This window comes from Lolium perenne, chromosome 6, assembly GCF_019359855.2.
Source record: "Lolium perenne isolate Kyuss_39 chromosome 6, Kyuss_2.0, whole genome shotgun sequence".
Taxonomy (NCBI): domain Eukaryota; kingdom Viridiplantae; phylum Streptophyta; class Magnoliopsida; order Poales; family Poaceae; genus Lolium; species Lolium perenne.
In genome coordinates this window covers 73,675,580-73,690,422 of record NC_067249.2, presented here as the reverse complement: position 1 = coordinate 73,690,422, position 14,843 = coordinate 73,675,580, and the positions used below count along the sequence as shown (strand labels likewise).

The window sequence follows — 14,843 nt, the reverse complement described above, 5'->3', positions numbered from 1 at the left end:
CTCCCATGATGGAGTACGAGTGGGCAATTCAGAAGACTTCACCAACCAGACTCAACGAAAAAAAAGTTCCATCTTGAGCTTCATAGGGTTTCTTTCTTGCCGATCTCATGGTATAGTTGGTAGACGAGTTTGTAGGATATATAACCGTGGAGGGGCACTCGGGTGAGTAACTTGATTGTATCATTCGGAGGGAGCTCGAACCTTTGCATTCTTGGTATCATATGTCTTGGTTGTTATTTGATTCTTATCCATATGACGATTTAGTGCTTGTGTTTATCTTCATAACAAGGTCAAATTCACCAAAAATGAATTTCATATGCATTTATTGTGTTTTGATATTGGAGATTTTACCGGTTTGTCTTTTATAGGTAAGTAAAAGCTTTCATCATTTAGTCTTGTACTCCCTTTATGGACCTTGATGGTTCTCTGCATGATCTTATTGAAACGAGCCCAAGATCATCGAAATCGAAGCCAAATGCTCAAGTTATGGTGATTTCGGTTTCAGTTGTTTCCTTTCCAGGGCCGGAGACACAAGACCGAATCATGTTTTCTCCGTTTTCAAGTTTGTCTTGCTCTCGGATGGGGGTATGGGGAGTTTGGTCACAATCTGAAGTCTCCGGCCCTCTGGGTCAAAGTCTCCGGTGTTAAATGGCAGTAACGGTCATACTTCGTGGGGGGCTATAAAAGGCCCCCTTCTTCCCCAAGGGATCTTATTTCTTCTTAGTCCTTCTCCTCTATTTGTGACCTGTGGAGCTTGCCTTAAACTTTCTATTCCTACTATGATCCGTGCATCTTATTGAGGGAAAATAGAGAGGAGATCTTGATCTACATTTACACCAATCAATATCTATAAATAAGACGAACATGATGGATCTAGATCTTAGAGTTCTTTGTGGATTTTATTTGTTCTTTCTCTCTTATTCTCCCAAAATCTAATTAGCTTTGTTGGAATCTGAGAGTGAAGGATTTGACCAACTTGTGTGTTCTTTCATTGCATTTTTTTGGTTTGAGTTCTCCCCTGAAAATTGGTGAAGAGAATGTTCTTGAGCTATTAGTCTCGGGTGTTTGTACCTCTAGGGTCTTTACACCCTATACGGCTTGGTGACCTAGGTGGTGATTACTTGGGGCCTGCAATTAAGTGTAGAGACTCCTCAAGCTTGAGGCCTTTTGTGAAGGATTATTTGGAAGCCTCCAATTAAGCGGTGGAGATTGACCCACGTTTGTACCAATATGGCTCCCAAGTGGATCGTGACATCTTGCATTGTGCAAGAGCTTGAGGAGATTACGATGATCCATCATGGTGCTTGCAAGGGCATTGTGCTTACACATCGCTCGAACGGAGATGAACTTCATTTGGAAAATGAATTTTGGGATACATCGCCGTTTTCGCGTCCCCTCAGTTATTTCTATACTCGAGCTCTTTACTTATGCACTTTGCATTGTGATAACCTTAGTTCTCCAAGTCATAAATCTTGCTACCACGTTGTTGATTGTCTTTCTTAGCATAAGTTGTTGGTGCACATAGGTGAACCCTACTTTATATAGGTTTTCTGCTTGACAAATTATGTGGTTTTGATTTAGGGTTCCCCGGGTTGCCTCAAGGAGCAATGTGGGGACCAAGAGGGGGGGGGGGGGGGATAATGAATTGTTTGAAACAAAGCATTTTGTCTACACTAAGAACTAAGAAGTACTCCATATGTTACAAATTATAAGGCTCGAGAGTCAATTTGCTACAACGAAAAAAGTTCATAATCCTATCATTAATTAATTTCCGCATGCACCAACAGTTTCACGTGCACAAAAGAAAACCTATAAATATTCGAGTGGAGCAGATGCTGATATTTTCTTATCCGCTTCATGTCCGTTTACAAGGATTACACATTGTTTAAGAAAACAATTAACTATAAACTAAATCAAAAAATATAAATTATATATCACAAAGTTAAAACATTAGATTAATAGTATTACCCCTTACGAATTTAAGCCTTTTAGAAAGCTTAGGCTTACATTTTGGAGCGGAGACAATATGAATTTTTATAAGATGTTCGTAAAAGTAGTTATAATTAAACTATTTTTTGCAGCATAATTCCTCCATTCTAATGAATTATATTTTTTATTTTTTCCGAAAACTTTGACTATATATTTTTAAAAAGGGATTTGTTATTTCTGAGCTAGTTGATAACTAAGTTTGTGCTCAGTTAAGTCTTACACCATTTGATTAGCATTGAGATTCGTGCATATGAGTTGCAAATTAATTTGCAACAGAGTTTTTTCAGTTACAAATTATGTTGCAATAAAAAAATCAGTTGCAAATGAAGATGCAACTAATAAAAATATTTCAGACTATTAGATTTGCTTCGTGATTCATACTAGCCACGAGTCACAACTTATGAGATACAATGATATCATCCTGTTGACAACAAAGTTAATTCTCAGTAGAATGGGAAATAGTCACACTTTTCAAAAAATATTAACAACTTTTTTCTTAGATATGTAAATATTAACAACTATAATGTTATATAGATACTATATGAAAATACATTTCATGAGGCATCTAGAAATATTTTTTCTGTTTTAAATACATTAATAACGTCTTCTCTAAACTTGGTGAAACTTTTAGTAGTTTGATTTTTCGAAAGTATAAGCTTATTTACTGGAATTAAGGTACTCTCAATTGTAATGAATAAAGTGTCCTGTTTTGCCGTGTTTTGTAACCAAAAACTACTTTAACTATATAAAGGTTATTGGTATTAGATTAGATTAAAAAGTGTTTTCGATACAAATTCAACTATACTACGTACTAATTATGATTAATACCACGTATAATCAACATTTTATTTTACACATTTTCAGATAATAAAAGTTTAGTAGGGCAGTGAGCATAAATACCGATGCGTAGGAGGCATGACACAAGTGTGTCTTTGGGAACAGCGAGCACATACTCCAACCCGGGCGCGGGCGCAGCCGCTGCTTTCGACGCGACGGCGACCACCGCTGGCACGGCCCGCGATATTAATTCCTTCATCGGCGAGCTCGCCGAGGCTTCCCTTCCCCACTTCCCCCGCCCCACCCTCTTCCGTTCAATAAAAATACCGCCTTTCTGTAGCCTACGCACTGCGCCACTGTTGGTGACCGTAGCCTACCGCCTACCTCTGCACATCTTTTTTAACTCCTTTTTTACAATGCTAGCACACTCGTTCCACTGACGCCTACTCGTCCGTTTGGTAAAAACGCCGTTGCTCAGGTGGAGTTTAACTCTTGTGTAGTGGAGGAAGGAAGGTTTTTAATGCCGGAGCACGCACGCCGTCGTCGCGATACCTTTTCGCGCGCGTGCTAGCGGTGCTGCGGCCGTCCCGTCAGTGCCGACCTCTCTCCCTTTTATGGCGCGTGGAGCTCGAATGTCTCGCCGCCTGTCCCCGTGATCGCGTCGTGCCGTCCCGTCCGCATTCATGCATGCTAGCTAGGTCTGCTACTACTACTGGACTACTCCAGTAGTACTTCCCGTTGAGACGGCGGCGGTACGGCCGTCTCCATCGAGTTTCCTGCCCGCTTGATCGCGAGGAGGCTGGGTTGTCTTCTTGTGTGAGTGCCGCTCCCGCCGGCCGCGTCCGGCGCGATGTTGGAGGTGTTGGAAGTGCCGTCGACGGTGGTCGGTAAGAACCCCGGTGGCGGCGGCGGGCGTGGCGGCCACGGACGCCCGGGCGGGCCGCGGAAGCAGCCGCTGCAAAGTAGTTTGGCGCAGCCCAAGGCAGCAGCGGAGGCGCGGCCGCCCAAGGCAGGAGGCAAGAAGTGCAATTCCGGGGCCAGCGCTCCCCGGCGCGGCGAACAGGCGCGGAGCAAGCACATGGCGGCAGTGGAGCCGGTGCCGGCCGCTCGTGGCTCCGGCATTGTCGCGGCAGCGGAGCCGCCGCCGCCGGTGTCGAGCAGCAAGGGGCTGGAGCTCTGCCGGCGCCCTGGGTTCGGCACGGTGGGCGCGCGCTGCGTGGTCAAGGCCAACCACTTCCTCGCGGAGGTCGCCGACAAGGACCTCACCCAGTACGACGTAAGGCGCCACCAGCCCCTCGGCACGGCGTGGCCGTGCATGTGCTAGTATACTGACAATGAATCCCGTCCTGCAGGTCAAGATCACGCCGGAGTCGAGGTCCCGGAGCGTGAACCGGGCCGTCGTGGCCGAGCTGGTCCGCCTCTACCGCGCGTCCGACCTCGGCATGCGCCTCCCGGCCTACGATGGCCGCAGCAACCTCTACACCGCCGGCCGCCTCCCCTTCGACGCCCGAGAGTTCGTCCTGCGCCTCGCCGTCGACGACGAGGGCGGCTCCGACGCCACCGCCCGGTACGAACACGGAACATTCCTACGCAATCGACACAACCCTACAATATTGTCCGCGGCGTCTCTTTTGATGAGTAATATGGTGTGCCTGCACCTGCAGGGAGAGGGAGTACAAGGTGGCAATCAAATTCGCGGCCAGGGCCGACCTGCACCACCTCCGGCAGTTCATCGCCGGGCGGCAGCCCGACGCGCCACAGGAGGCCCTGCAGGTCCTCGACGTCGTGCTCCGGGAAGTTGCCAACCAGAGGTAACTGGCAACTGTGATGCATTACATTGCATGTTTCAGGTTATCTGGCTATGCATATCTGACACTTCTTGGCAATTGGTTAAGGTACCTCGCCGTAAGACGATCCTTCTATTCCCCGGACATTCGGGCGCCGCAGAGGCTCGGCGATGGCTTGCATTCGTGGTTTGGCTTCTACCAAAGCATCCGGCCGACACAGATGGGATTGGCACTGAACGTTGGTGAGATACATACCTCTGTTGGCCCAACATTACATTTACATGTTTCTTGATGATGATCCAAGTGACTGCTTTCTGCTGTGTCCCGAGCTTACTGTCCTGGTGCCCATTTCAGACATGTCATCCACGGCGTTTATCGAGCCGCTGCCAGTGATCGATTTCGTCGCGCAGTTCCTGGGGAAGGATGTCATGTCAAGACGGTTGTCGGATGCGAACCGTATCAAGGTTACACTTATGTGCTATCCAAACCAGTGATATCTAACTACTTATATGGGAGAATGCCATGTTACAATTGCTACTTGTTTGTTTGGTCGTGAACCGGAGATTTGTCTGTACTTCATGCCTTCCCATGGGATTGATTAGTTTATATGGTTGCATTTCATGTAAAGCAGATTAAGAAAGCTCTACGAGATTTGAAGATCGAAATCACTCACCGAGGAAGTTTAAGGCGGAAGTACCGTGTATCTGGCTTGACAGCGCAACCAACTCATGAACTAGTGTATGTTTTGGAATCTCTCTTATCATTCTTGTGTGTCCGTTTTTGCGTTCCTTCTCCTTTTCCAAGTAACCAGGGGTTCTCAGTTTTAATCTCATAATAAATTGACCTGATTGGGATATATGCTATGTGAAATTCAGTATAACTTTATTAAGTTTATTCCAGGATGATTCCTAACGTTGTACTGGCAACTGAAATGTTTGCCTAGTAGTAATATTAAATATTGGAAGAAAAATCATTCAACGAGCATACCCTTCTCATGATAGAATTTTTCTTAGCAACTTAGCACTGAAGTAGTTGATGCATTAAATTCAAACATGTTGAAAAAACACAGTAGTGGTTCTTGTGCTAATATTTCCGCACCCGGTTTGCTCCTTTTTCTTGCAACAGTTTCCCAATCGGCGATGAAATGAAATCAGTTGTAGAGTATTTCAAGGAAATGTATGGGTTTTCCATAAAGCAACCACATCTTCCCTGCCTTCTTGTAGGAAACCCAAAGAAGCCAAATTATCTACCAATGGAGGTCAGGAACTAACGTTCTTTAGTCTCGTGCTGTCACAACTTCTTTATCAGCTTATTATTCAGTACAATACATCGTACTTTCATTAAAGTTGAATCCTGCGTGACATGAGCTGCCTATTGTGACAGGCCTGCAAGATTGTTGAAGGTCAGAGGTATAAGAAGAGGTTGAATGAAAAGCAGATAACATCATTACTGAAAGTTACATGCCAAAGGCCTAGAGAGAAGGAAATGGATATTCGACGGGTATGAAGTGTTTCTTGCTATACTCAAAAGTCAGAAACTCGCAATATTTGCAGAGACCATTCATAAGCATTCAGATGCTAACTTGCCAAGTAGGTTCTTATTGAACAATGCCTGCGTACTGCACTAAGAATATTGCTTGGTTCGTTGACACACTTTGCAACATAAGTGACAGTTGTGTATACTTTTTACTGTCACAGCTGTAGGTGCCATGGCACACTTCCTTACCAGCCTGCCCCACCTTTCATAGGACTTGTACTTTTGCTAAAGTTTTGGAGACCAATTTGTTCGCCCTACCTTTTTTTAGCTTGCCACAATTTAGCAGGAAAAGTTTGGCAAAACCAGGTTACAAACCAAACATACCTGCACTTCCTTTTTCCTAAACCAGATATAAAATAAATAATTTTTATTGCTCACTACCTCCGTCAAATATTACAAGATGTTATTACAAAAAATATACTCCTATATTGGTTGTAATAAAATCTTACACTATTGGGACAGAGGGAACACTATATTCTTCTTGTTTTATTACACAATCCTGAGTGCCATAGATACATAAACTGGTTCCAACAAAACTGCCTAAAAGACTAAAAACGACTGTTTTCAGACCGTTCACCAAAATGAATATGATCAAGATCCCTATGCGAAGGAATTTGGGATAAACATAAGTGACAAACTCACCTGTGTTGAAGCACGAGTTCTGCCTGCACCCTGGGTAAGATTAATGATATTTTCCAATTTACTGTTACCAGCTATTCTCTGCTTATCCCTGACTTCTTTTGTTGTGCGAGAGAAGCTAAAATACCATGACACTGGAAAAGAGAAGGAGTGCTTACCTCGTGATGGTCAATGGGACATGAAAAACAAGGTCAGTATCCAGTTTTCTGAACTTGTCACCTCTCATTTGTAGAACAGTTACTGTTGAGCAGGTCTAGGAGACGATGGTGTCTTCAACACTGAAATAATTTTTTTTTTGTTTTTTGCAGAGAGTTGTCAATGGGTGCACTGTGAATTATTGGGCATGCATTAACTTCTCAAGCAGTATTCGAGAAAGCACTGCCAGCGGATTTTGCCAGGAGTTGGCACAAACGTGTAAAATATTAGGCATGGTATATCTCTCATTTATGCTACTGTTATGTATATACTTGCTTTATTGAGTTGCAGTGTAGCTATCTTTTTTCAAGTAATTGTTGGATGATGCGTCTTGTGTATTGCAGGAGTTCAACAGTGAGCCTGCTATACCGATATATTCCGGTAGACCAGATCATGCAGTACAGGCACTTAAGCATGTATACAAAGCTGCACTGAACAAACTCAAGGGAAATGAGCTTGAACTTCTTTTGGTAATCCTCCCTGACAACAATGGCCCATTGTACGGTGAGGCTGCACTCTCACTTGCTCCTTCTGATAGTTTATGTCGCATGTATTTTTTACTCATTTTGCTAAATCTACCTTTTCTCATACGTACTGACTGTATTTTTCAGGAGACATAAAACGCATATGTGAAACTGAGTTGGGATTAATATCACAATGCTGCTTGACAAAGCATGTATTTAAGATCTGCAACCGATACTTGGCAAATGTCTCACTCAAAATCAATGTTAAGGTAGCTATTAACTGGTCCTGTTGTTTACTCAGATTACACGTTCAGAAAGATAATCTCCGCCAATACAGATAATGCTATACTCTCATGTTTAACAATCTGTGAAATCAGATGGGGGGAAGAAATACTGTACTCCTGGATGCTGTAAGTCGAAGGATTCCGTTGGTTAGTGATATACCGACAATAATATTTGGTGCGGATGTAACACATCCTGAAACCAGAGAAGATACCAGTCCATCGATTGCTGCAGTAAGATTAAGCGTTACTGTGCTGCTTCGTCAACAAGTTTCCATAAAATTTTCCTCTAATAGGATGCTTCCAGGTTGTTGCTTCTCAAGACTGGCCAGAAGTTACAAAGTATGCTGGATTGGTGTGTGCTCAACCTCATCGGCAAGAGCTCATCCAGGACCTGTACAAAACATGGCATGATCCTCAGAGAGGCACTGTAACAGGAGGCATGATCAGGTATGTCTTATGCATCTGATGTGGCAATTATGCCATGATTCACTCTTAATAACACATCATTAAAGAAAATACACAACTTAACTTGAGACGCCAAACAAGTACAGAACAGTGTACGCATTTGATTATCTATCACAACTGCCATGCTTCGAATGAGTTTGACAAAGTTCATTTTTCTGTGGGTAACTTAATACAGGGAGCTTCTAATTTCCTTCAGGAAGGCTACAGGGCAGAAGCCATTAAGAATAATCTTCTACAGGTACTTCACTGTGCATGTTGGATATTGCTTGCTGAATATGAAGGCTTGCTAATGCCACTGATTTTTTGTTATATCGAAGTTCAGATGATTGTTTTTGTGTAGTAGTTTACTTCAGGGAATTAAAAAAATTCTTGTCTCCAGGGATGGTGTCAGTGCAGGACAGTTTCATCAAGTATTACTTTTTGAGTTAGATGCTATCCGCAAGGTTGCCAACTGATGCTATTCCTTTTATTTAGACTTCCTTAGAAGTTAAAATATCCTAATTAACCGTTTCAACATTTTCAGGCTTGTGCATCTTTAGAACCAAATTACCAACCTCCAGTAACATTTGTGATAGTCCAGAAGCGCCACCATACGAAACTATTTGCAGACAATCACAAAGACAGAAGTAGCATTGACAAGAGCGGAAATATTCTGCCTGGTATCTGTCATGACATTTCCATCTTCAAGATATTGAGGATCCCTGTATTAATTTACCTTTTCTTTGCCCTAATGAATTTCTTAAATGCGCTGGTTCCTCCTAAAATAGGTACTGTCGTTGATTCGAAGATATGCCATCCCACACAGTTTGACTTCTACCTCTGCAGTCATGCTGGAATTCAGGTACAGAGGCGTGGGATTAAATTTTGAAAGGAATGCATTGATATGAATGTGCAAGATACCTGTTCTTGGGCCAGAGGACATCTGGTACAATATTTGTATAATCAGTTGTTAACACTGAGATTATATGTGTGACATTACCAGGGTACTAGTAGGCCAGCACATTATCATGTTCTCTGGGACGAGAACAATTTCACGGCAGACGAAATGCAGACTTTGACAAACAACCTTTGCTACACGTATGTGTTGTTGCCATCCTTTAACTGACCTTTCAAAACCAAAATAGTTTAATGTTCAACTTGAACAATATCCTTACTAGCTTTGTGATCACTTTTGCAGGTATGCGCGTTGCACACGATCTGTTTCTGTTGGTAATTTCTTTCTTCTTGCGCTCTTACTGAAAACATTTCCTGTTTCGATGTACTCTCTCAGTTCCGTAATTCTTGTTGTGGTTTAGTTCAATTATGAAACTGATGGAGTAATGATTTAGTGACTAATCTGAACTTTGGTCTTCCATCCGTTGTTCTGTTTGAGCAGTGCCGCCTGTCTATTATGCTCATCTTGCTGCATTCCGGGCTCGTTTCTACATGGACCAAGATATGCCGGAAAACCGCTCCGTGAAGAATGCCAACGGGACGAATGGAAGTGCCATGAAGACTATGCCAGCGGTGAAAGAGAAGGTGAAGAGGGTGATGTTCTACTGCTGACAAGGATAAACAAAATTTGTAGTCGACATGTCATACCTAACACTAGAAATTAGAGGTTTATATTAAATAATGTAGGAGGGCAAAAGTGAATGGCTAGGTATTTTGTCCAGTAACAACTTGGACGATGTTTTGTCCAGCGATCAGAATCCTCCGTTATATGTATAGCTCATAGTAGATTGGTAACATCAGGCTGTAAAATGTGCAGAAATATGGTTCTGATGCGTACTCTTCTGAGCTTAGCAGGAAGCTTTGTTTTATTTTGGCATGCATGGAACACATGAATCTTATATAAGGCCATAAAACTAAAGCAATAATCATGCAAAGATCCTGACCAAAACTGCAATAAATTGTCTAGTCAAGTTAAAAAATGACATGGGGCTAGGTATAATATATTTATGGAAGAAGATTTTCTGCAAAATTGTAATATAACCAAGAGAAACGGTCCCATATCTACCGAACGGTACAGACCAAACAGCTACATATACTCTGAGCAAACAGCTAGAGATACTCCCACGGTGAAGTCAAAATATGCTACAACAACAGAAGAACATGCCACCTTATTTTTTCTTATCACTTTGCTGCCTTCCCTAGCAGCTCCCCATGGCAGGCCTAAGCAAGCAACATTTGGTTCCTTTAAAAGACCTGTACTAACAAAATTTCTTGGAGGGGAACTTATTGAGACTGCTGGCCAGATTTTTCAGAGGCAGTACTCTCGGGTTCTTGCGACGGTTTGATGACTGCACCGTTTGTGGGAGTAGCACCATTTCCGTTAAGGGAACCATTTCCTGTCCCAACAACTTGAGCTGTTGTTTCAATTGTCTCTGCTTTCAGCGTCTGTTCCCTCTCAAGATCTTCCTTTGCCAGGGAAGAGAACTGCGAGTCAAGGGACCTCACAGCGCCCAACCACGCAAGAACAATCACGAGCAATATTCCTCCAAGGTATGGCGTTGAATTCGCAAGTGATCCAAATGACAGGATCATGAACTGTTGGATCAAGGCACCTCCAGATTTCCCCAGTGGGTTGCATACCACATCAATTGCTGCCTTACCTTTGACCTACAATCACGACAATAAAAAAAGTTACTCAATATCTACCGAGAACTTGACAGTTGTTAAATATTTGTGATAAAGCATCAAGGCCTGTGCATAACATATATATTTTACAACAGTTATATCCATCATAAATTATCCTATAGCGAAGTATATATAACTGTTAATTAACATGGGTAACGATTTTAGGGTGAAAGATTTAATCAGACTCAGTTGAACGATAAATTTTCGAACAACAACTCAACATACTTTCAATAATTTTAACATTACAATTACAGAATTAATCAGACCATTAAAAAAGATTTAATCAGACCCAGTTGAACTATAAATTTGCGCCTGTATATTTTATCCTAAGCTGATTGCAGCTCGTTTTGTAATACAGCAAGTACACCAAATAAAGTAACCGGATGGTTTATGCTGTATTCAGAAACTTCCTTTTTTTGTTTCAAAATACAAAATATCTTTTTAATTGTACGAAAACAATCAGACTGGTAAAAAATGATAATCTGCAGTCAAAGGCAGGAAATACACTGGGATCTGAGGCCTGGAGCAAACTTAGTGTTATATGTCAGGGCTTATCTGGCGTGCTCCCAAACTAACATATGAAATGAGTAACTATAGAGATATTTTCAACATTAGGAACAATAAACTTTCAATACTAACCTTCATGTCCTCGTCCAAAGGAATGTACGCCATTTCTTTGCAAGGATCGAACAAGCTGTACTTTGCACTCTTACTGAAAATGTTCTGCAGTGCCCCAACGAAGACCGCAGCAAGCAAAGGCGTCATTCCGAACTTGGCTAGAAGGGGAGTCAGTGGCTCACCAAACAAAAGCAGTGAGAAGAATCCAACTCCGGTGGCAAGCAACACTGCCGGGGTGATTGTAGCTGCAACTCCCCACCCGAATTTTCTGAAAATCACTCTCCCCAACAACATCATTGTGAACGTAGCTATGCCAGTAGCCGTTGAGAAATCGCCCATGAACGAAGAATACTCATTAGGGCTTGGGAACTGCATCAGGACAACATGAAGTTAACCACTATGCTGTCTACATGCTATAAACAATTCAGAAGTCCTGTTTTATGCATAAATTACCTGTGCCTTCAATTTTGACTTCCATGTCACCTCAACAAGGTTAATGCTTATACCATAAGCAACGACCAGTGTGGCAAGATCCCTGACATATCGAGATGACACCAGCACCTTCAGACTCTCCCCCATGCTAAGCTTTGGCTTATTCTGCAAGGTTTGTTGTATTTACAGCAGGGTCAACAGAAGCTCCATAAACACAAGTAGAAAAATAAATCACAGAAACCGTGGCAAAGCTAACCTTCTTCTTCCGTTCAACTGGCAGAGATGTTTTATCAATAACAAACTTGTTCACACCCCAGTAGATGCTGGCAATGACCAAACCCAGTATCACCACTATGCTCATCATGCCCCTCAACGAAATTGCCCAGCCGTCGACCCCTGGACCCAGATTCTGCCTCATGTTTGAGAAGTATTTCACGGTGCGACCGGAGAAGATGAGCGCAACGTTGGCCCCAAGCCCGAACAGTGGGTAGAACTCTTTAGCCTCCTCAACGGTAGTAATCTGCAAACACAGTAATAAGGGCGCCTGAGAAACCATATAATTATCTACTGCAGTTGATTTGAGAACATGATCTATAAATTCCTATCCACGCAAAATTAGCTGTCCCAGATATATTGGAACAAAGGGAGCACCCAACAGTCAGTTCTGAAAATTTGCACAGCTATATCATCAGGTATTCCAAAACGAGAGAATTACCTGATTGGCGAACCCCCAGAAGAGGACTGAGATAACGACGCTGCCCCATAGCTCAGCCATGACGTAGAAGAGGCAGAAACTCCAGACGCGCAGGATGGCGACGGGTCCGAGGAAGCTGGGGCCGAGCGAGGCGAGTAGGCGGTCTGCTAGCGCGGTGGGGTGGATGGCGTCGCGCATAGGGTATAGCACGTAGCCGAATACCCCGAAGAAGGCGATGAAGGGGAAGATGACGGTGTAGAAGAGCGCCTCCTTGGAGAGCACGTCGGCGAGCTTGGAGTAGAGGAGCATGAAGCCGATGGCCATGGGGAGGTTGACCCAGGTCTTGAGGAAGGGGATGATCTCGGCGCTGCTGCCCTTGGCGGTGACGACGAGCACGTCCTTGGTGTCGCGCAGGATGGTGTAGTTGAAGAGGATGCAGAAGAACATGAGGCCCAGGGGCACGATCTTCTTGAGCGTGAGCAGGTCGACGCCGAGGAATTTGTCCGGCGCGGGGGCCGGGGCCGGGGAGGCGAGGGAGGCGGCGCGGAGAGGCTTGAGGCAGGGGCGGAGCGGGAGCGCGGCGGGCTGGCGGAGAGGGGTGGTGGGGAGGCGGAGGGGCGTGGCGGCGAGGGCGAGGCGGCGGTGGCGGAGGAGGTGGGCATGGGCGGCGGCGGAGGGGAGCGGCGGAAGGCGGAGGCGGTGGCTTGCGACGAGGCCGGACTCCATGGGGGAATCTGGGTGTGGAGGATGGTGGAATTGGAGGAGATAAGGTGAGGCGCTCGGGCAAGCAGGGGTTTGGGGAAGGGAGGGTTCTCTCTTATACCACTCCCCTCCTCTGCTCTGCTCTGCCCGCCCTCACGAGGAGAGATTAGGGAAGATGCTTGTGGCTTGGGGCGAGATTGATGATATAACCAACACTGCCTAATTGTGGTTAGGGAGAGAGGAGCACCAAGTACTGTGTCCTCGTACTCCCTCTATTCTTGTTGTATACATGGACACTCTCTCATGTTGCTATACTTAATTAATAAATAAATATCACGATTAATTATGGGACAAACTTTTCCGGGTTCAGGACAATTAAATATGTTGTATGTGGTGTCTCTATCTCTATGGTTGTATGCAACATTCACATTAATAAGCATTATTTTCCGAGAGAGAAATCTAATTAATTCTTCTCGGAGAAAACTAGTGGCCTTTGAATATATAAACAAAAGTTATATTCTCGGGAAATCCAAATGGCTTTGTAATAAGAAATACATGCATTTTAATGTTGCTTCCTATGCTGTTCTGTGGGGTTTATGGTTTAATAGGAATAATCTTGTGTTTAACAAGACTATATGGATTAATGTGAAACATGTGTGGCGAATGATTTTCTTTCTCCTTCAAGATTGGAAGAAACCTTTCAAGGATCTAGAATCTGGAAGAAACGCTCAGTTCATGGACCTGCTGTTGGCCAGTTTAAAAGCTCCACTTTGCCTCTCAGTGGGGTAAGGTGCCCCTCCTTCGACTGGATCTCCACCTGGAATTCGAATTCTGGAGGAAGGGCGACACTGACCTACCTCTTGGACAACCCTGACGAATCTCACAAGATTCATGTCGTTACCTGATCAAGGCATCAACGTGTTGAAAATGCCCCAGGGGAAGCAGCAGAGGAAAGGGGAAAATGAGTGTCGGTGCAACAAAAAACCTCAAAAAGCCAGCGTAACGCTCTGTTTTCTTTGAGCTGTAATCAAAACTAGAAGTTTATTTCTTGTTGTAGTTTTTAGTTGCGGGGGGGGGGTGGTATTCTATGTTTTTGCTGGTATTTCGGAAGTAGCTGGGATGTCAGCTATTTCCCCAGCAAAAACGAATGCCAAAAAACCCCTTTCAAAAACCCTGCTTTTTCTTTGTTGAACTTTGTTTTCCTTCCTGTAAACTTGGCTTATTTTTCAATGAAAATGGAGCTGGGGGGAGACCTGATGTGGCCTAAGGGCTAGGATGTGCCCAGATCCCACGAATTTGACCAAGTTTGTGGATGGAAGAGGTGGGAGAGGAACAAGAACACAAGATCCAACACACACACACACAACCCAACACAAACCAAATTTACTCTCTTGGTAGGTTAGACCAAGCTAATAGAACCACTTCATGGAGATTGGTGATGGAGATCCCAACTAGAACTTGGATGAGAGAGGTGCTAGCCTTGAATCATCCATGAAGAGCAGAAATACCTCAAGAGTGCCTTGATACAAAGAACATAGTTCTAGGGAGACAAAGCTCAAAGTAGTTTAAGCCTAAATCTTGTCTAACCCTAATTTGGGGAGAGGGGTGAGGTACATATAGGTTCAGATTCGTCCAGGGGTAA

General features: G+C 43.9%; 2 protein-coding genes across 2 annotated transcripts; one reads left to right on the top strand and one right to left on the bottom strand.

Annotated features, from left to right (window-relative positions):
- The first annotated feature begins 3,146 nt into the window (after positions 1-3,146).
- On the top strand, positions 3,147-9,950 carry LOC127307688 (protein argonaute PNH1). Its single transcript, XM_051338440.2, has 22 exons — positions 3,147-4,042; positions 4,119-4,333; positions 4,431-4,577; positions 4,662-4,795; positions 4,908-5,017; positions 5,185-5,291; positions 5,679-5,811; positions 5,937-6,053; positions 6,658-6,765; positions 6,847-6,918; positions 7,037-7,159; positions 7,268-7,427; positions 7,535-7,656; positions 7,765-7,902; positions 7,976-8,118; positions 8,312-8,374; positions 8,516-8,579; positions 8,660-8,795; positions 8,904-8,977; positions 9,119-9,213; positions 9,314-9,345; positions 9,512-9,950. The coding sequence occupies exons 1-22, from the start codon at positions 3,617-3,619 to the stop codon at positions 9,679-9,681; spliced, it is 2,889 nt and encodes a 962-aa protein (XP_051194400.1). The 5' UTR covers positions 3,147-3,616; the 3' UTR covers positions 9,682-9,950.
- Positions 9,951-10,041: 91 nt separating this feature from the next.
- On the bottom strand, positions 10,042-13,308 carry LOC127307689 (plastidic ATP/ADP-transporter). Its single transcript, XM_051338441.2, has 5 exons — positions 12,521-13,308; positions 12,062-12,325; positions 11,827-11,970; positions 11,395-11,742; positions 10,042-10,737 (listed from the first exon to the last, which is right to left on the bottom strand). The coding sequence occupies exons 1-5, from the start codon at positions 13,223-13,225 to the stop codon at positions 10,354-10,356; spliced, it is 1,845 nt and encodes a 614-aa protein (XP_051194401.1). The 5' UTR covers positions 13,226-13,308; the 3' UTR covers positions 10,042-10,353.
- Between the last annotated feature and the right edge of the window lie 1,535 nt (positions 13,309-14,843).